This window comes from Microcaecilia unicolor, chromosome 1 (genome assembly GCF_901765095.1).
Source record: "Microcaecilia unicolor chromosome 1, aMicUni1.1, whole genome shotgun sequence".
NCBI classification, from domain to species: Eukaryota; Metazoa; Chordata; class Amphibia; order Gymnophiona; family Siphonopidae; genus Microcaecilia; species Microcaecilia unicolor.
Window position 1 is genome coordinate 680,454,500 of NC_044031.1, and position 21,545 is coordinate 680,476,044.

At 42.8% G+C, this 21,545-nt stretch overlaps 1 protein-coding gene across 3 annotated transcripts in view; it reads left to right on the forward strand.

Moving 5' to 3' along the window:
• Positions 1-21,545, forward strand: part of GRAMD2A (GRAM domain containing 2A) — a 141,683-nt gene that overhangs the window by 81,514 nt on the left and 38,624 nt on the right. For all 3 annotated transcript variants that reach the window (XM_030187812.1, XM_030187796.1, XM_030187804.1), the window contains 2 exons: positions 7,800-7,857; positions 19,773-19,845. In XM_030187812.1, the coding sequence (XP_030043672.1) occupies positions 7,800-7,857; positions 19,773-19,845 (131 nt within the window). The remainder of the gene's footprint in view (positions 1-7,799; positions 7,858-19,772; positions 19,846-21,545) is intronic.

Here is a 21,545-nt window from a genome sequence, read left to right on the forward strand (position 1 = left end):
CCTTTTACGATCTGCGAAAAGCTTGTATCTAGCAGTGGCTCACTGAAGATGTTGTTGGACCCTGTTCTAAATGTGCCAGATATCAGTGAGGGTCTGTTGGAGCAGAGGCCAGGCTTGGGTCTGAGGGATCCGAAGTGGTAGCCATGGGTGGCGCCCATACACCATAAAAAATGGTGACGTATGACAGGCAGTGTGGAAGCCGTTGTTATAGGCAAATTCGGCCCAGGGGAGTAATGTAGACTAGTCATCCTGTCGGTTATTAGTGTACATTCGCAGGAAGGTCTTTTTTTTTTTTTTTTTATTTTATTTATTATTTATTCATTTAAACAATATTTACAAGAAACATCTTGCTTAGGAACGTGTCATATAACTAGGAACTGTTATAAAAGGAAAATACTCTCAAAAACAAGCATATACATCTATACACTTTCAAATTTATAAGACACTCAAGTCCATAATGGGAGATCCAAGATTTCAGGTAATCTAAGGGGAGAATTATAGTAAAGGAAAAAAATTGTTAGGTAAATCCTTCTCTGCTAAGAAATTATACATTATTCTTTAAAGCTTCTCCATTTTAACTGAGGCTACTAATTCTGACAGATGTTCAGGTTCAGTAAATACATATTTCTTCCCCCCTAGCCTTACTATGCACTTGCAGGGGTACCTTAAAAAGAAGGCACCCCCCAAGTCCAGAATTTCTGGCTTAAGGAGTAAAAATTGTTTCCTCCGTCGACGTGTCTCCTTGGAGACATCAGGAAATAACAATATTTTGAGACCCAAAAAAGGGTTCTCTTTATTACGGAAAAAAAGGCGGAAGATCCAATTCTTATCAGGTAGTAGGGCGACAGTCGCTACCAAAGTAGCGGCTGTCACCAATTCAGAGTCAGAAGTCTCAAGCAAAAGAGAAATGTCAATAGGTTTTTCAGTCTCTTGATTCAAGTTCCTTTCTGGGACATAATAAACTTGGGAAAAGGGTGGAAAGTCCTTTTCCTGAACATTCAAATTTTCACGGAAATAACGTTTCAACATATCAAGAGGAAGAACATTTGGAATCCTAGGAAAGTTAACGAATCTCAGGTTATGATTTTTGGTGTAATTGTCAAAAACCTCTGTTTTCCGCCTGAGATTAGTTACATCTTTTACCATCAAAGTTTGTAACGTTTCCATCTTCATAACCCTTTGATCAATTTTTTCCACTTTTTCATTTAAAACTTTAAACTCTTCCTCCTTTTTTTTCAGGTCGGTTTCAATAGTCTTTACTCTTGGTAAAAACTCTTCAGTTTGCTTAAGAAAACATTGTCCCAGGTTAGACATTAAATCCCACAGAGTATCTAAAATCACATTCTTTGGCTTGGCCACTAACTCTTTAGGAAGTTCAAACCTTACTGAAGACTGCAAATCTGCTGCACTTCGACCCTCAGTTTCTCTCTCCTCAATAAGTGGTGGTGATATGGGCAAACTTCCCTCCATTCCTTCCCCCGATGGTAAAGACGCTTCTCCCCGAAGTTCTTCCGGGTCCCCTACTCCTTCCAAGGGAGACCCCGTCGGGTCAAAGAGGAAGGAACTGGCGCCAAGCGGTTGAGGAGGAGGAGTGCGTGCAGCGGGGCTTAAAGTTGTTTCCAGTCCGGGGGAAGCCAATATCTCCCGTTCGCCGGCGTTCCCGATCGGAGGCGTTCCACCTTCTTGTATAAGTTCCCGTGGCCTCATGAATCGATCCAGAGGACCAGGTAACGGGGATGAATGCGGGGAAGCTCTGCCCGCGATTTTCCCTCAACGTTTAGGCATCGTAAGGAGCGAGGTCTAAGGCATCCTAGCAGGGCGCAGCCATCTTGGATCTGACGCAGGAAGGTCTTAAGAGTTTGATTGACCCGTTCCACCAGTCTGGTGATGCCAACAGCAGAACACAGAGTTCTCCAGAACCTAGAAGTGAATTGCGATCCCCGATCACTTATGATTCAGAGAGGGAGGCCATGTAAACGGAAAATATGCTGGATGAAAACCTTGGCAAGAATAGCGGCTGAAGGGAGAGATCTCATGGGAATAAAATGGCCCATTCGAGAAAACCGGTCCACCACGACCCAAATGACCTTGTGGCCTTGGGAAGGTGGTAAATCCGTAACAAAATCCATAGCTACTTCCTGCCAAGGCAGCTGTGAAACTGGCATGGGCTGTAAAACTCCCCAAGGCTTGCCAGGAGAGGATTTGTTTGGGGTGTAGATGGGACAGCTGGAAACAAATTGTAAGACATCCTGCGCCATGTGTGGCCACCAATAGTATTGACAGATCAAGTGAAAGGTCTTGCGGAAGTGTCCCCATTTGAGAACCTTTTCCTAGACTGGGGTGGTATAGAAGTCTTTGTGATTGTGGGAGTGACCACGGTTGTGGAGGCGACACAGGCAGGATTAAGCATAGGGTAGGACTCCTCGGGTTCTTCGGGAGGGTTGAAGGCCCTGGATAGGGCATCAGCTTGAATTCTTTTCAGCAGGTCGGAATACCAGGCGGAAGTTAATGCGGGCAAAGAAAAGAGACCAATGCGCCTGTCGCGGGTTTAGTGTCTTAGCATCCTGGAGGTATAGAAGATTCTTGTGGTCAGTGGTCACTATGATGGGATGTAAAGCCCCTTAAGAGATATCGCCATTCTTGTAGCGCCAATTTAAGGGCTAACAATTCCTGGTCCCCAATAGTGTAGTTACGCTCTGCCAAAGAAAATTTTTTGGAAAAAAAGAAACAGGGGTGACGCTTGCCAGAGTCTGAGGCTTGAGACAGAACGGCCCCTGCCCCCAGATAAGAGGCATCCACTTCTAAGATGAATGGTCTTTTGATATCTGGACTTCGAAGAACAGGAGCAGACAGAAAGGCTTGCTTTAAGGAGGCAAAGGCCTCTTGGGCCTCCGGTGTCCAGTTCTTTACATCAGCACCCTTCCTGGTCAGTGCGGTAAGAGGGGCAGTGATGAGGGAGTATTGGTGGATGAATTGTTGATAGTAGTTAGCAAACCCCAAAAAACGTTGCAAGACCCGGAGACCCTGGGGCATGGGCCAATCCCGTATAGCTCGGAGTTTGGTGGGGTTTATTTGGAGGCCCTCCGAAGCGATGATATATCCTAAAAATAGAATAGACCATTGATGAAACGAGCACTTCTCTAGTTTGGCAAAGAGTCGGTAGTCCCAGAGGCGCTGGAGAACCGTCCATACATGACGAGGGTAACTACCTGTTCCTCTGATCCTATTCCCACCCATCTACTTAACACTATCTCTCCTACTGTCATCCCTTTTATCTGTCATATCCTCAATCTTTCACTTTCCACTGCGACTGTTCCTGATGCCTTCAAACATGCCGTAGTCACACCACTCCTTAAAAAACCTTCATTGGACCCTACCTGTCCTTCCAACTATCGCCCCATTTCCCTCCTGCCTTTCCTATCCAAGATACTTGAACGTGCTATTCCCCGCCGTTGCCTTGACTTTCTTTCATTTCAAGCTATTCTTGATCCACTTCAATATGGCTTTCGCCCCCTTCATTCAACTGAAACAGCGCTTGCTAAAGTCTCCGAATCCTGGCCAGATCCAAAGGTCTCTATTCTAGCCTCATTCTTCTCGATCTATCTGCTGCTTTTGACACTGTTGATCACAGCCTACTCCTTGATACGCTGTCCTCACTTGGATTTCAGGGCTCTGTTCTTTCCTGGTTTTCTTCTCATCTCTCCCAGCGTACCTTTAGTGTATACTCTAGTGGATCCTCCTCCTGTTCAGAAGGAATGGATCCTCAGGAGATTAGCCGAGATTGGGTGGCAGAGCCAGTGGTGGGAGGCAGGGCTGGTGGTTGGGAGGCGGGGATAGTGCTAGTCAGACTTATACGTTCTGTGTCAGAGCCGGTGGTGGGAGGCGGGACTGGTGGTTTGGAGGCGGGGATAGTGCTGGGCAGACTTATACGGTCTGTGCCAGAGCCGGTAGTGGGAGGCGGGACTGGTGGTTGGGAGGCGGGGATAGTGCTGGGCAGACTTATACGGTCTGTGCCCTGAAGAGGACAGGTAGAAATCAAGGTAGGGTATACACAAAAACTAGCACATATGAGTTGATCTTGTTGGGCAGACTAGATGGACCATGCAGATCTTTTTCTGCCGGCATCTACTATGTTACTATGTTACTTCTATCCCACTGTCAGTTGGTGTACCTCAGGGATCTGTCCTGGGACCTCTTCTTTTCTCCATCTATACTTCTTCCCTTGGTATTCTGATCTCATTCCATGGTTTTCAGTATCATCTTTACACTGATGACTCCCAGATCTACCTCTCCACACCAGAAATCTCAGCCGAAATCCAGGCCAAAGTATCAGCCTGCCTGTCTGACAATGCTGCCTGGATGTCTCAGCGCCATCTGAAACTAAACATGACCAAGACTGAGCTTCTTATCTTTCCCCCTAAACAAACCTCTCCTCCTTCCCATTCTCTATTTCTGTGGATAACACTCTCATCCTTCCTGTCGCATGAGCTCGTAACCTTGGGGTCATCTTCGACTCCTCCCTCTCCTTCTCTGCACATATTCAGCAGACTGCTAAAACCTGTCATTTCTTTTTTTATAATATCACCAAAAGTATCACAAAAATTTGCCCTTTCCTTTCTGAGCACACTACCAGAACCCTCATCCACACTCTTATCACCTCTCGCTTAGACTATTGCAACTTGCTTCTCACAGGTCTCCACTTAGCCATCTCTCATCTCTTCAATCTGTTCAAAATTCTGCTGGACGACTAATATTCCGCCAGTGTCGTTATGCTCATATTAGCCCTCTCCTCAAGTCACTTCACTGGCTTCCTATTCATTTCCGCATACAGTTCAAACTCCTTTTATTGACCTATAAGTGCATTCACTCTACAGCTCCTCAGTACCTCTCCACTCTCATCTCTCCCTACATTCCTCCCCGGGCACTCCGTTCACTGGATAAATCTCTCTTATCTGCACCCTTCTCCTCCACTGCTAACTCCAGACTCCGTTCCTTTTATCTTGCTGCACCATATGCCTGGAATAGACTTCCTGAGCCGGTACATCAAGCTCCATCTCTGGCTGTCTTCAAATCTAAGCTAAAAGCCCACCTTTTTGATGCTGCTTTTAACTCCTAACACTTATTCACTTGTTCAGAACCCTTATTTTATCATCCTCACTTTAATATTCCCTTATCTCTTGTTTGTCCTGTTTGTGTGTCCTAATTAGATTGTAAGCTTTGTCAAGCAGGGACTGTCTCTTCATATTCAAGTGTACAGTGCTGCGTGCGTCTAGTGGTGCTATAGAAATGATAAGTAGTAGTAGTTTAGCACCTTAACATCCAGTAAGGAAAAGCAAATCAGTTTACATTCTTATGTAATCATACAATAATATAAATGCACAAATAGTTACAAAATATCAAAGAAAAGGAAAGACAAAGACAGACAAAATTATTAGGGTCAGCTCAGTTAATGCATTGCAGACCAACAAATCAAGTTTCTTTAAAACATAGTTGGTTGTTGTCAGTTCATAATGACGGTGGGAGAGAGTTCCAGTCAGTGGGGCCATAAAACAAAATGGCTGCATCCAGGTGATATTTTGATGGGGTAGAATTACTGTTTTAATTATTGTAGTCGAGCAGGAAAGTATGAGCTGGAAGGAATAAAAAGATATGGAGGGTTACCTACGAAATAAGTTGTATTTATTAAAGATAATACTTTATATATTAATATTTTCAAACAAAATTGTACTAATATAAAAAATAGCATTTGTCTGTATGAAAAATAAATCTCAGAATGTTAAAACACTCATCTATCGGGTAAGATCTTACTAGCACATAGATATCTGCATATACATCTCAAACAATGGTGTCACCCCATGATGACCGTAAAAACATTTGGCCTGCTGAACAAGTGCTCAGACTACATTAACAATGGGGGCCTTAATTATCCAATATGCTCTTCAAGCAAGATTTTGTTAATGAAATAGATATGGCTATTTTCTGCATATTAGAGTTTTACACCATATACAGAGACACACAGCTTTCTCTAAATTTGATCTGCTTTGTTGACGAGAAAATACAGGAGCAAACAAGTACTGAATAACAAAGATAACTGTTGTTTTGTATTTGCATCAAGGGTATTGTATACAGGCCGCAGTACTTTGAAACCAAAGGTTCCTCTGCACAGTTTGAATACCTTTAGATCATCAGACATGGTCATCCCAAGCTCTTTCTCCAGGTTGATGCATATCAGTATCTCCCTCCTCACTGTGTACTGCTGCCTTAAATTTCTGTCCCCCAAATGCTTGATGCTGCATTTTTTTTGCATCTTCCTTAGATCACCACTAATTTCCATCTGTTTCCTCAGGAAAGTCCATCTTCTTGCAAATCTTAGTGTCATTTGCAAGAAGATGGACTCACAAAGTTGTTGAACAGAACCAGCTTCAGGACAGATCCCTGAGGCACTCCACTAATCACCCTTTTTTCTCTGTGTGAATTCCATTTACCACTGTATCACTTAACCAGTTTTTAATCTGTTCTAGCACCTTGAGACCTGTATCCAGATAACTCACTCTGGAGCCCTTTTACTAAGCCGCGTAAGTGTCTACATACGCCCAAAGCGTGCCAAAATGGAGTTACCGCCCAGCTACCGCCCAGCTACCGCGGTAATTTCATTTTGGTGCGCATTCGAAAAATAAGTTTGAGGTCCTTTTACTAAGGTGCACTGAAAAATGTCCTGCACTAGTGTAGGCGTGGGTTTTGGGTGCGCACTGATCCATTTTCAGCGCATCTGTAAAAAAGGCATTTTTAAAATATTTGCCGAAAAATGACGTACAACAGAATCAAAATTGCTGCGAATCCATTTTGGGGCTGCGACATTACTGCCATCCATTGACCTAGTAGTAAAGACTCACGCAGTAATCAGGCGGTAATGACCTAAGCGTGGCAAATTCCACTTGGCACGTGTCCGATAATGCGCAGTTGAAAATACAAATTATTTTTTGGCCGCACGCCAAAAATGAAATTACCACAAGAGTCACGGAGTAACTGGGCAGTATCTCCATTTTGGCGCATGTTGGGTATGCATAGACACTTACACGGCTTAGTGAATGGGCCCCTAAGTCATTCCTTCCTCCAAAACACTGATTTCTTGTGATTCTCCTGCATCCATAAGGCTGCAGCAGGAAACTTCCAAGCCGCACGTTTCTTTATAATCAATAGCTTGTGGAGTTTTTCTGGTCCTGTGACCTAATCCTCTGTTAAACAGAAGGGAATGGATAGCTCTGGCCCTCCCATTTCTTTTTGTTTCACTTTGTTGCCTTCTTCCTTCCTCATCCTCTGTTTTTATAGAATAGCCTCTTCCCCCTTTTATTTATTTTATTTTAAAAACTTATATCCTGCCTATTAAAAAAATCTAAGCAGATTACACACATAATAAAACATAAAACTAAGACAACAAAAAAACAATACTGTAGAACCAGTAAACAAATAAAAATCAAATAGAAGTTTGCATAAATAAAAAAAAAAAAGCCTTAAGATGATTCCTAAAAGACAACAGGAAATCCATCTGCCTCAACTGTAGCAGAAGGACATTCCACATAGCTCGAAGCACAACAGAAAATATATAAGCGTGATTTTCTTTAAGACAGACCCGGTGGAATGAAGGCACTGCAAGCAAACATTTATCCTGTGACTGCAAAGATCTAGTAGGGGCGGTAATTATGTATACTCGCTGGGTCATCCTTATGCAATGCTTTAAAAACTATATATAGAATTCCTCCCCCTCCTATGTGTTTCTGAAACATCTGTTTTCTTTATAGTGTGAGCTTAACTGAAGATCCCAAAGAGGAAGAAAATGAGAGAGGGGCTAGAGAACTGGTAAGTCACAAGTTGCATTTTATTTCATATAGCAGCATTCATTTTTATTAATTATTCCATTGATCTTTAACCCACACACTTTGGTTCTCTTTCACTAACTCTAATTTATGTTTATAGTTCAAAGTTAGTGGCTCATTACAATAAACAGAGAAAATGACAGCAGATAAAGACCACGTGGCCTATCCAATCTGCTCATCCATGCCAACTACTAAGTCCCTTCCACTCACTCAGTGATCTTCTGTGCTTGTCTCATGATTTCTTGAATTCCAATACTGTTCTTGTTTCTACTACATTCACTGGGAGGCTGTTTATGTATCTGCCACCCTTTTCGTAAAAATGTATTTCCTTAAATTTCCCAATTACTCTTGAGTCTATCTCCTTCCACAGTCTTCCAGTGCCCTCTCAGAGCTTCATTTCAATGAAAGAAACATGCCTCTCTTGCTCTTTGACTACAGAATATAGGGAAGATGACTGATAAAGGGATGTCCTTGATACAACAACTGCAAAATATGTGCCATATCCAGAATAAGATCCCTTGAAGTATAGCTTTTTGAAATGTATTTATTTGTGGGTGATCTATCCTTTTCTATGTATATCTTTTGCATTTATAGCATGGAGGTATTAAAATGGTCAGCGGGGATAGAGACATTTAAATAGTGTCCTCTGGACAGATTCCATCCTGTTTATATCTTTTTGAAGGTGCAGTCTCCAGGATTATACACAGGATTCCAAATGAGGTCTCACCAGAGACTTATTCAGAGTTACTGTCACCTCCTTATTCCTGCTGAGAATCATAGCAGTGGTGTCCAGTTGGAGAATTCCCAATTTTATGCTCTTTGATCCACAGCAAGTTCTTTCTCAAGTACTATGGAGATATCTGTACATAAGAACACAAGAGTAGCCATACTGGGTCAGACTAATGGTCCATCTAGCCCAGTATCCTGTTTTCCAAACAGTGGCCAAGCCAGGTTACAAGTACCCAAATCATGGCAACACTCCATACTACAAATCCCAGGGCAAGCAGTTGCTTCCTATGTTTGTCTCAATAGCAGACTATAGATTTTTTTTCCTTCAGGAATTTGTCCAAACCTTTTTTAAACCCACATACACTAACTGCTGTTACCTCCGGCAAAGAGTTCCAGAGCTTAACTATTCGTTGAGTGAAAAAATATTTCATCCTATTTGCTTTAAAAGTATTTCCACGTAACTTCCTCAAGTGTCCCCCTAGTCTTTGTACTTTTGGAACGAGTAAAAAATCGATCTACTTCTAGTCATACTACACCACTTAGATTTTGTAGATCTCAGTCATATTTCCCCTCATCCGTCTCTTTTCCAAGCTGAAGTACCCAAACCTCTTTAGCCTTTCCTTATAGGAGAGGAGTTCCATCCCCTTTATCGTTTTGGTCGCTCTTCTTTGAACCTTTTATAATTCTGCTATATCTTTTTTGAGATACTGTGACCAGAACTGAACATAATACTCAAGGATGCACCATGGAGCAATACAACGGCATTATAATATTTTTGGTCTTATTCACCATCCCTTTCTTAAGTCCTAGCATCCTGTTTGCTTTTTTTTGACCGCCACACACAGAGCAGAAGATTTCAGCGTATTATCTACAATGACACCCAGATCTTTTTCTTGAGCACTGACCCCCAAGATGGACCCTAGCATCAGGTAACTATGACTCGGATTATTCTTTCCAATGTGCATCACCTTGCATTTGTCTACACTAAATTTCATCTGCCATTGGGATGCCCATTCTTCCAATTTCCTAAGGTCTTCCTGCAATATTTCCGTACATGTTTTAACAACCTTGAATAGTTTTGTATCTGCAAATTTGATCACCTCAGGCATCGTTCCGATTTCCATATCATTTATAAATATGTTAAATAGGACCAGTCCCAGTACAGATCCCTGCGGCACTCCACTGTTCACCCTCCTCCATTGAGAGAAATGACCATTTAACCCTACCCTCTGTTTTGTCTTCAATAACCAATTCCTAATCCACACTAGAACCTTGCTCACTATCCTATGACTCTTTAATTTTCTCAGGAGTCTCTCATGAGGAACTTTATCAAAAGCTTTCTGAAAATCTAGACACACTACGTCAACCGGCTCACCTTTATCCACATGTTTGTTCACGCCTTCAAAGAAATGAAGCATATTGGTGAGGCAAGACTTCCCTCAGCAGGCGACCCTCAGGGGGAGGAATGCTGGCTTCGGCCTAACCCCTGGTAAGCCTTTCCTCAGCTGAGCGGTGCCCAGCTCTACCACCAGCTGCCTTTCAGGTGCTGTGGAGGTGCTCATCTGCATATCTTTACAGCCTTCTCCGGGGTGACACCCAGGTCCACTCCGATCCACTCAGGGCCTCCGCTCTAGGTGCCCAGCGCTCCCAACAGGTGCATTTTTCTCTTTAAATCTAATCTTCTTCCCAGTTGCTAAAGTACCTCAGTCGTTTATGGCCCCTATTCACATTCTCTTCCTAGCCCTGTCCCTTCCTAATCTTTTCCCTCACCCCCTACCTCTCTCCGCTACAGGAACTCACTGCCCATCCATCGACTTCATCACCTCACCTTCTCTCCTACCCTCTTCCTCCCTCTTGGCTTTTAATCTCCATCTCTTTCTTCCCTCCATTTTGCCTTCCCCATTCCACCTAAATACCTCTCACCTTCGACGCCTTCGTGGCCACACCTCTCCTACTCTTCTCCACTCTCTTTTACTCCTTCTCTTACTCTCAGCCAGTGACATCAATCCCAATCCTGGCCCTCCTCACCAACTATTATCCCAACTCTACAGATCTCACCGCAACCTCTCTAACCTCATCTCTATTCCTCTACTCCCCTCCTCTTCTCTGCCCTTCTCTTGCGCCCTATGGAATGCCCGCTCTATCTGTAACAAACTCCCCTATATCCAGGACCTCTTTATCTCGCATCACCTCCATCTGCTCGCCATAACAGAAACCTAGCTCTGCCCTGATGACTCTGCTTCAGTCGCAGCCCTCTGCCATGGCGGTTATTTTTTTTCACATACTCCTCGCCCTGCTGGTCACGGGGGCGGTGTTGGACTACTTCTCTCTCCCTCCTCCAGATTTCAACCCCTTCTTTCACCTCAATCTCACTGTTTTTCCTCCTTTGAAGTCCACTCTATCCGCCTTTTCTCTCCTCTGCCTCTTTGAATAGCGGTCATTTATCGTCCCCCTGATGTCCCTTTCATCCTTTCTCAGTGACTTTGATGCCTGGCTTGCCTTCTTCCATGATCCTTCCTCCCCCTCTCTCATCCTTGGTGACTTTAATATTCCTGCTAATGATCCTTCTAACTCTTATATTTCCAAGTTACTCGCTTTAACATCCTCCTTTAATATCCAACTATGCTCCACCTCCCCCACTCATCAAAATGGTCACTGTCTTGATCTTATCTTCTCCTCTAACTGTTCACACTCTAGTTTCCTTGCCTCTGATCTTCCCCTCTCTGATCACCATCTTATAACTTTCACACTTAAATCTCCTCCCTCCCAGTCCCATCCTATCTTATCTAATTTATCTAGGAATCTTCATGGTATTGACCCTTCATCTCTATCCTCCCATGTTTCAAACCTCCTCTCGACTGTGGCACCATCCACGTCTGTCAACGAGTCTGTTTCTTCTTACAACAATATTCTATCATCTGCCTTAGACACTCTTGCACCTTTGATGACCCGCCCTATAAGGCGTACAAAACCCCAACCTTAGCTGACTTCTAATATTCGCTACCAACGTTCCTGCACCCGCTCCGCCGAATGCCTCTGGCGGAAATCTCGGGCCCTTGCTGATTTCTTACACTTTAAGTTCATGCTGACCTCCTTCCAATCTGCTCTTTTACGCGCCAAACAGGATTATTATATCCAACTGACCAACTCTCTTGGCTCTAACCCTCGACTTATCTTCACCACATTGAACTTTCTCCTCAAGGTGCCCCCTCCCCCAACTCCCCCTTCATTATCTCCTCAGACCCTTGCTGAATTCTTTCACGATAAGGTTCAAAAGATAAACCTTGCATGCTCTACCTCACCACCTCTCCCTTCACTAGTCCGTTCCCCTCTCTCTCCTTCCCCTCATTCTCTTTCCTCCTTTCCTGAAGTTACTATTGAGGAAACTACACTTCTCCTTTCTTCCTCAAAATGTACCACCTGTTCCTCTGATCCCATTCCCACCCACCTTCTTAATGCCATCTTTCCTGCTCTTATTCCTTTTATCTGTCACATTCTCAACCTCTCACTTTCCACTGCGACTGTCCCTGCTGCCTTTAAACATGCTGTGGTCACACCTCTCCTTAAGAAGCCTTCACTCGACCCTACTTGTCCCTCTAATTTCCAACCCATCTCCCTCCTTCCATTTCTCTTCAAATTACTTGAGCGTGCTGTTTACCGCCGCTGCCTTGATTTTCTCTCCTCACATGCTATTCTTGACCCACTACAATCTGGTTTTCGCCCTCTCCACTCAACCGAAACTGCGCTTACTAAAGTCTCCAATGACCTATTACTGGCTAAATCCAGAGGTCAATATTCCATCCTCATTCTTCTTGATCTTTCCGCTGCTTTTGACACTGTTGATCACAGCATACTTCTCGATAACCTTTCCTCATTTGGATTCCAGGGCTCTGTCCTTTCCTGGTTCTCTTCCTACCTCTCCCTCCGCACCTTTAGTGTTCACTCTGGTGGATCCTCTTCTACTTCTATCCCTCTGCCTTTCGGCATACCTCAGGGTTCTGTTCTTGGTCCCCCTCCTCTTTTCTATCTACACTTCTTCCCTTGGTTCATTAATCTCATCCCATGGCTTTTCCTACCATTTCTATGCTGATGACTCCCAAATCTACCTTTCTACCCCTGATATCTCACCTTGCATCCAAACCAAAGTTTCAGCATGCTTGTCTGACATTGCTGTCTGGATGTCTCAACGCCACCTGAAATTAAACATGACCAAAACCGAGCTTCTCATTTTTCCCCCCAAACCCACCTCCCCACTCCCCCCGTTTTCTATTTCTGTTGATGGCTCTCTCATTCTCCCTGTCTCCTCAGCTCGAAACCTTGGGGTCATCTTTGACTCTTTTCTCTCTCCTTCTCTGCTCATATCCAGCAGATCACCAAGACCTGTCGTTTCTTTCTTTACAACATTCGTAAAATCCGCCCCTTTCTTTCCGAGCACTCTACCAAAACCCTCATCCACACCTCTCGCTTAGACTACTGCAATCTGCTTCTTGCTGGCCTCCCACTTAGTCACCTCTCCCCTCTCCAATCGGTTCAAAACTCTGCTGCCCGTCTCGTCTTCTGCCAGGGTCGCTTTACTCATACTAGCCCTCTCCTCAAGTCGCTTCACTGGCTCCCTATCCGTTTTCGCATCCTGTTCAAACTTCTTCTGCTAACCTATAAATGTACTCATTCTGCTGCTCCCCAATTTCTCTCTACACTCGTCCTTCCCTACACCCCTTCCCGTGCACTCCGCTCCATGGATAAATCCTTCTTATCTGTTCCCTTCTCCAATACTGCCAACTCCAGACTTCGCGCCTTCTGTCTCGCTGCACCCTACACCTGGAATAAACTTCCTGAGCCCCTACATCTTGCCCCATCCTTGGCCACCTTTAAATCTAGACTGAAAGCCCACCTCTTTAAATTGCTTTTGACTCGTAACCACTTGTAACTACTCGCCTCCACCTACCCTCCTCTGCTCCTTCCTGTACACATTAATTGATTTGATTTGCTTACTTTATTTTTTGTCTATTAGATTTTAAGCTCTTTGAGCAGGGACTGTCTTTCTTCTATGTTTGTGCAGCGTTGCGTACGCCTTGTAGTGCTATAGAAATGCTAAATAGTAGTAGTAGTAGTAGTAACCCATGCTGACTCTGTCACATTAAACCATGTTTGTCTATGTGTTCTGTAATTTTATTCTTTACAATTTCCACTATTTTGTCCGACACCAAAGTAAGGCTTACTAGTCTATAATTTCCCAGATCACCCCTAGAATCCTTTTAAAAAATCGGCATCACATTGGCCACCCTCCAATCTTCAGGTACTATGGACGATTTTAATAACAAGTTACATATTACTAACAGCAGATCAGTGGGATTCTAAATACTATGTGAAGACTTCTCAGGCGCTCCAGTGCAGTATGTTTATTCCCCCCCTTTTTTTCTTCTTGTTTTTTTGTAGTGTAAACCCCTCCCCCACTCCTGGGTCGAGATGGAATTCAGAATATGTTCTGGTTTAGTTTTTCAATCTAGTCCTGACCGGGTGGTCCGAACACACCACCCAGAAGCGGAGAAGAGGTACACAAAAAAAAACTATCAAGATGGAAATGATTTCAAAGTTTTTTTTTATTCAAACATTAGCTTTGTTAAACACAATTGATTTCAACCCACAACTCAATAATTTATACCCTGCACACCAACTGCTAGTATTACCCCTTCCCATTCACCAGTTACTCTTTAGGCATAAAACTTATAACACTTGGTCACTTAAGCTTCTATGTTCCCTTTTCCCAGTGCAAACTTTGTTTCTATTAACCGTGAACCTTTTTAAAAATAAACACTGTAACTAATAACATTCGTATCTTTGTTTCTTTACAGGATCACTCTACCAGCTAAAGGATGCAACTAATGTCAGATAATGTGTTTATTTTCTCTCCTAATTTAGTCTCTGCAGAATCCTTAGTCAAATCACATTCTGTGGTGTAAAGGATACTTTTTTTTCCTGCTTTCTTGCTTTATCTTCTTATCTTCTCCTTTCTTTCAGTGGGTACCATGTATTCACGTGATGCTTCCCAAAGAAGAAACTGTCAGGGATCAGGAACTCCAGATACCTACTATACTAGACTTTAATTAACACAAAAAGGCAAAACCCTACTCCCTACCTAGTTGATGGCCCTAGCAAATGTCACCACTCACAGCTATCAGGGATAATTGCTTGTCCCTAGCTAGCTAACCCATATAAAGAAATGAATGATCAGGTTTCCCTATACTTTCCCTCCCACAGTTAATTAAAAATAAAATGAGTGTGAGGTTCTACTTTAATCAGCTGGAAGCATAAAATTCCTTAATATTAATATCACTTCCAACCCCTTTGTATGCACACTGTCACCTTAATATAGGCTACAAACAATTCTCCTTTAAAGAATTGTTTTCCACAATTCCAATGAGGCTTTTCACTTTTAAAATCCTCTTCTCAAATCAATCAGGTTTGATAGAATGTTAGTGTACCATTACAGCCAGCACTAGTGCTGAATATATGAAAATGACACTTTATTAACCAATCTTGGTTACCAGCTCCTCTCCACATTTACTTCCTGGTAGGATTTATGGTCAATCCATTTTTGTTTCACCAAACTCTCAAACAGTTCAGTCTCTCTCTAAAAGCCCTTAAAACGCGTCAGGCTTTTTTAATTTAAAGAATTAAACTTAGGCTCTCACATCACACTCATCAATTGCCCTTACAACACTCCCAAATCTGTTTTTTTAAACAGATTTTCTCTAGAGCTGTAGACAGACACCTAACATACGTCTGCTCAGCTGTTTCCTTACCTCCTAACTGCCCAGCAAGCCGTTGCCAAGGCAACCAGTTGCTCAGCTGCTGTCCCAGAGTGATGTCACTTTAGAACCTGTATTGTTTTTCCTGGAGGAGCCCAGTCAAGATTATTTTAACCCCTAGGGTTACAGTAGGATTTTTGGAGTTTTTTTCGGCTATATCTGGGAGGTCATAATAATCCAGACCTCTTGATTTTGCTTTGTCTTGCTAGGTCTCTTTGTGGGAGTTTATTTAATAGGTTGTGGAGTGAGGGTAACAGTTGTAAAAAAATTATTGACCATTTGTAGTCTACTTGTGTATTATCTTTTCTTGGTTTTAACAAACATAATTTAAACATAAAAGCATTTCCATGAATTTACTTACCATAGAAGTCAGGCTTATTGGCCTGTAGTTCCCAACCTTTTCCTTACTTCTGCTTTTGTTGAGAGAGATCACATCTGCTTTTCTGCAGTCTTACAGGACCACTTCCAACTCTAGAGAAGCATTGAAAAGGTCAGCCAATGAAACAGCTAGAACTTCCCTAAGCTCCTTCAGTACTCTCGGATGTATGCCATCCGGCACCATTGCTATGTTCACCTATAGTTTAGCCAGCTGCTCATGAACACAGTCCTCTGAAAATCATTCAGGGACTACAACCCCACCATACGTATTTGTGTTTGTCTTCTGCAGTCCTTCTCCCGGCCCTTCAACTGTGAACAGAGAACAGTAATATTTGTTAAGCAATTCCACCTTATCCAGCTTCCACATATTCCTCTCCTTCACCTTTTGAGTCTCACAATGCCACATTTGCACCTCCTCCTATCACTAATATATCTAAAAAAAATGTATGCACATATGTTACATAGCATGCAATTTACAGGTGGGTGTACAAATGGATAGAACTCATACTTAGGTGCATAGTTTCTGGCATTTTGGTGTGAGCACATACTCCAGCTATATGGTTGGTGTAAGTGGTCATGCCTAAATTCTATAACTATGCCACAAAGGGGCACATTTAGTGCCAGTTCTATAACTGTTGAATGGTACCCCCAAGTGGTTCTAGAATATTAGTGCAAAGCCACATTGGTGTGGCAAAAGTTAAGTGCAGCCACATGTCAATGGCTGGCATAAGTGTTCATGCCTGAATGTACCATGCAGTGCACACAGCTGATAGTATTCTATAAGTTGTGTGCATTGCATTGTGACACACTGATGCTTTGCACATGTGTACACCCCTTTGACAGTTGTGTGCTATGGGCCTTATTCTATCAAGGTTATACTCCTAAACTTATGCTCCTAATTTAGGAGCATACTCTATGCTCCAAAATAGATTATGCTCCTAATTTAGGAGCATAAATTAAGCTCATAAATTAGGAGCATAAATTTTAGGAGCATAACCTTTATAGAATAAGGCCATAAGGGCCTTATTCTATAAAGGTTATGCTCCTAAATTTATGAGCCTAATTTATACTCCTAAATTATGAGCGTAATCTATTTTGAAGCATAGATTAGGCTCATAATTTAGGAGCATAAATTTAGCAGCATAACCTTCATAGAATAAGGCCCTAAATAAGTTAGTCGCACTGTGTGTGGAATAGCACCTAGCACTTATGCTTCGAACTGCAAAATTTATTGGTACCAGTCATGTGCATAAGCCACAGCTTCCCAAACTGGGGGTCAGGATATCACACGGGGTCACAGCCTAGGTGTGCTCTCCACAGGTATATCATTATTCTGCACAAAAAGATTGACAAGTACTGGCATAATCGTTAGTATTCTATAAGCTAGGGGATCTTTTACTAAGCTATGGGGAAAAAGGACGCTGTGGTAGTGGCGGGGGCTGTTTTTCTTGTGTACCATGGCTCTTTTTACTGCAGTGGCCAAAAGCCTCTGAAAAAAAATGGCCATGCGGTAAGATTACTCTTACTGCGTGGCCATGCGGGGGGAAGCACTCACTGCCACCCACTTAGGTAGCAATAAGGGCTCCCGCAGTAACCTTATGGTAACTGGGCAGCATGCAGCGATGCCAGATTACCACCAGGTTAGCACCACGCTATAAAAAAATTTCCAGCACCCTGGAAATGGCACACACTCAAGGCAGAACTACCGCCGGTGGCCATGTTGGGCTGCCAGTAGTTTAGAGATGGCGTGTAGTAAGCCCGTGTTGGGCTTACTGACACTTTGGAAAAGAGCCCCAAGGTGCTCTAGTGGTACGTATTTCGGCACCATTTTATGGAATTGCCTTTCACATGTGTATCTGACCTGTTATGCTTGTATTCTATAATGGAAAGTAAGCATCTACCTTTTTTGATAGCAGTAATTCTCAACCAGTGTGTCACCAAAAATTTGACATAGGTAAAGCACGGGCTTGCTGTCTAACACTTCCTACCTCTGCCTGCAAACTGCGGAGAGCAGAGACTCAAGAGCGTCAAGTACTTGAAATCCCCATTAACTGGTCCCCATTTCTACTTCTCCACTACCCCCAATGATAATTACTGCCACAGTTCTGTTTTTTTACATGGTTTTGGATAGCATATTTACAGGGTTTTGTGTTACTCTGTGCAGTATCTGGTAGTGGAGGAATTTTGCGTTGCCGTTACTGAGGTGACACCAGAATTTAAATATATTCTGGTGTAAGGTAAACATCCTAACTCTATAATGGGTAAAAGGTTATTGATGTTGACAGTAAGTTAGTATGAATTTGTCTATTCCATATTGAAATATGTATATAGTCCCACATTAGTATACAACCTGTATTTCTTTAAGAAAAGCTACCATTTGATCATTTTAGTAGTTTATTAAAATAAATTCTATTTAAGAATAGTTTACATTTCCCTTGCATACTTTTAAATAATGAAATATTCAGGATTCTATTTTTGTTCAGCTGTGAATTTTAATGTTCAGTGTGTCACACACATCAACATGATCTGTCAGATGTCACACCTTCCATTAGTAATAACCAGGCCGTCCTTATATCTTATAATATGCAGCTATCTTGATTTAATCAACGAACATAATAAAGTTACTGCATAAAGTTTCTTAAGTTATATGACTTGGGGGACCATCAGAGGTAATCTTCCACTGGGATTACTCCCTGTAGTGAAAAGAGCTGATTACAAAATAAGGTGTGTCACCTTGGAAGATTACCTCTAATGGTCCTCCAAGTCATATAACTTAAGTAACTGTATGCAGTAACTTTATTATGTTTGTTGATTAAATCAAGATATCTGCATATTATAAGTGTAAGTGCTTTGAAAATGAGCCCCATACAGGCATATTTTCAAAGCACTTTGGGAGGCTAAGTTCTATAGGTTTCTATGGAACTTTGGGAGGCTAAGTGCTTTGAAAATGAGCTTGATTGTGTAATTAAAAAACTTTATGCCATAATTTTATTATGTCTGTCAGGTGTCGCAACAGAAGAAAGGTTTATAGAATAGGTGCTTTATGGATGCTCTGGGTGCTCTGTTAGAACATTGCCCTCCACATGTGCAGATATATGGCCTAATCAGTCTGTTTCTCCATATCCTATCCCGTTTATTTCAATTAGCTGTCTGAATACACCTCTTCCCAAGGACAGACACACCGCGTCACCCTAGTGGCTGTCCATAGACAATGTTACCAGAGGCCGACTATAGTCAGGGGTGGCCAGGGCAAGATGCTCCCTGCCCAGGCCAAGTTCCACCATCTCTCCCCTTCCTTCCTTCTTTCCTTTACCCTGTTCCCTGAGTTTACCTTCTTTTTTCATGTTTCAAAAGCCTGAGGTGGCAGCGATTCCCATATGCTGCCCTGCCACCGGCACCGGCCTCTTCTCTACTGCAGCCACCTCTGAAGAAACAAGTGCCGGTGACAGGGCAGCATATGGCAATCGTTCCTGCTTCTGGCGGCTTTTGGAACATGAACAAAAGAAGATAAACTCTGGGACCGGGGTGGAGGAAGAAAGGGGGGATATGCCACTCTGGAAGACTGTTACCTGGCCCCAGCCTCAGGTGACCGAATGGTCGGGCCGCCCCTGGCTGTAGTCGCACCAAAAGCAGTTAAAATTATGTCTGTTATTTGATGAGAAACAGGGGGAGCAACAAAATCCTCAGTGAACGGCATAGGTGAGCTTTATTATGGAGAAAGTGGGTTACTATGGCTTGCAGAAAGTGATTGTTCTTAATAACTAGGAAGAGTAGGCCTTTGATTCAGCTACTTTTTCTCTCCACCTCCAAGACTACCCATCTGCCATAGTGACTGGGTGATTTTTTTTCAGTTCAGCTCTTGCTGCGGTGTTGGCCTCTCACAATCTCTGTGGATGCTACAAAGTCTGAGCAATGTGAGAAAGGGGGGGGGGGGGAATACATCAACTCCTAATTTGAAATGTTTGTATTGTTCTACATCTAGACACCAAATAAAAACAACTCACTGTACCACAAGTTGTTCAAAGATCTTCCTGTAGAAGAGAACCTGTTGAAAGGTGAGTACTTGAGGATGTCTTAAACTGTACAGGACAGGTGGCTTTCAGAAAAAAACAAAACAAATGCAGCCTGCTGCGATGTAACCTTATTGCATGACTGGAGGAAAGATCCTTATTCATTCTGCTGTTCTGAAAGCACAGAGAGCAGCTGTCTTAATTTGGCCAGTGCTATTTATCTTCTGTTACTAAACATAGCTGCAGAAACGAGTTCCTTTTCCATCTCTTATATCCCGTTTCTTCTTCATCTAAACATCACATTTGTGCATTGTGGAGGTAATTCTGTAACAGGGCGCCTGACAGATGCATATTCTATAAAGGAGAGTAGGGGGCTATTTTTCAGTGCTGGGGTTGTGATGCCCTGAGCCAATTGTTGCTCAAGTACCTTCCCCCTATCTGCATCAGCACCTCCGGCACCCTCCGCCCTGCTGGCATTGGTCCTACCTGCTGTTTTATGGCAGCAAGTGCAGGCCCCTTCGTAAAAAATTACATTGGCTCCCCATCAAGGAATGTATTGCCTTTAAGGTTTGCAACCTTGGTTCATAGGATTGTTTACGGAGACGTTCCAGGATACATGTTAAATTTAATAGATTACCACCTAGAAATAGTGCCAGTTCTTCCGATCCTATTTAAACTTACATTACCCAGATTGTTATGGCCTAAAATACTGTTTAACTTAAATAATGATCTAAAATACAAATCTACCTATGCATCCAACTTCTACTTCATTGGCACACAGCTATGGAATGCATTGCCCAAATTGTTAAAATCAACTCAGAACCATCTAAATTTTAGGAAATTACTGAAGACATCCTTATTCCAGAAGGCTTATCCTCCAGACTCAACTTAAGTTACTGTTTTTTTTTTTTATCATAGCAAAATGTTTGGACCTTATTGATCTTTTATTATCTCTTATTATCATTGTTGTTTTATACGATACCTATGTGATCACTACCTTACTTTACATTGTTTAACTGTATTTTACTGAACTGTAGTCTGCCCTACGGTATTGTGTAAGCCACATTGAGCCTGCGACTAGTGGGAAAATGTGGAGTATAAATGTAATGCGCTCTGTGCTCTCCTCCACACTCGGCTACCAGGAAGTACCTGCTCTCATGTTTAAACCTACGCCAGTAGCACTGTCCATGTAGAGAAGAGAGCACAGCGGTGAAAGCATTGCACCACTGTTCCCTCTAAGCTGAGCAGGAGTCCTCCACCTACAGACCTGCCAGTGGGGGGTGCTGTTTCACAATCACATTTTCGATAGCGTGAGATAGGCAAGATCTGCAGGACTCCAAGAAACCTACCTGTCCCTAGTGATTGCAAACACAATACTGAAGCATCATCCCAATGCAGTTGGAGGACTCCCACTCAGCTTAGAGAGAACAGCGCAAAGCATGCCAGTGAGGTAGGCATTTGGCACCCTTGAGTTTTGGGTCCCTGATCCAGTACCTCACCTGGCTTATTCCTTGAGCCAGCCCTGCTACTTTCATTTATAGAATACTAGCGTAACCAGATATATACGTACAAACATTTATGCCAGCCATAGAACTGGCATAACTGTGTATGCCTACAACCTGGAGATATGAATAAGTTACATTTGTAAATGTGCACCTTGCCCGCACTCCACCCAAACTCTGCATATGTGTATGGCACCTGCAAAGAACACATTTTTGAAGATAAGAGCTTAGTTACAGAACAGC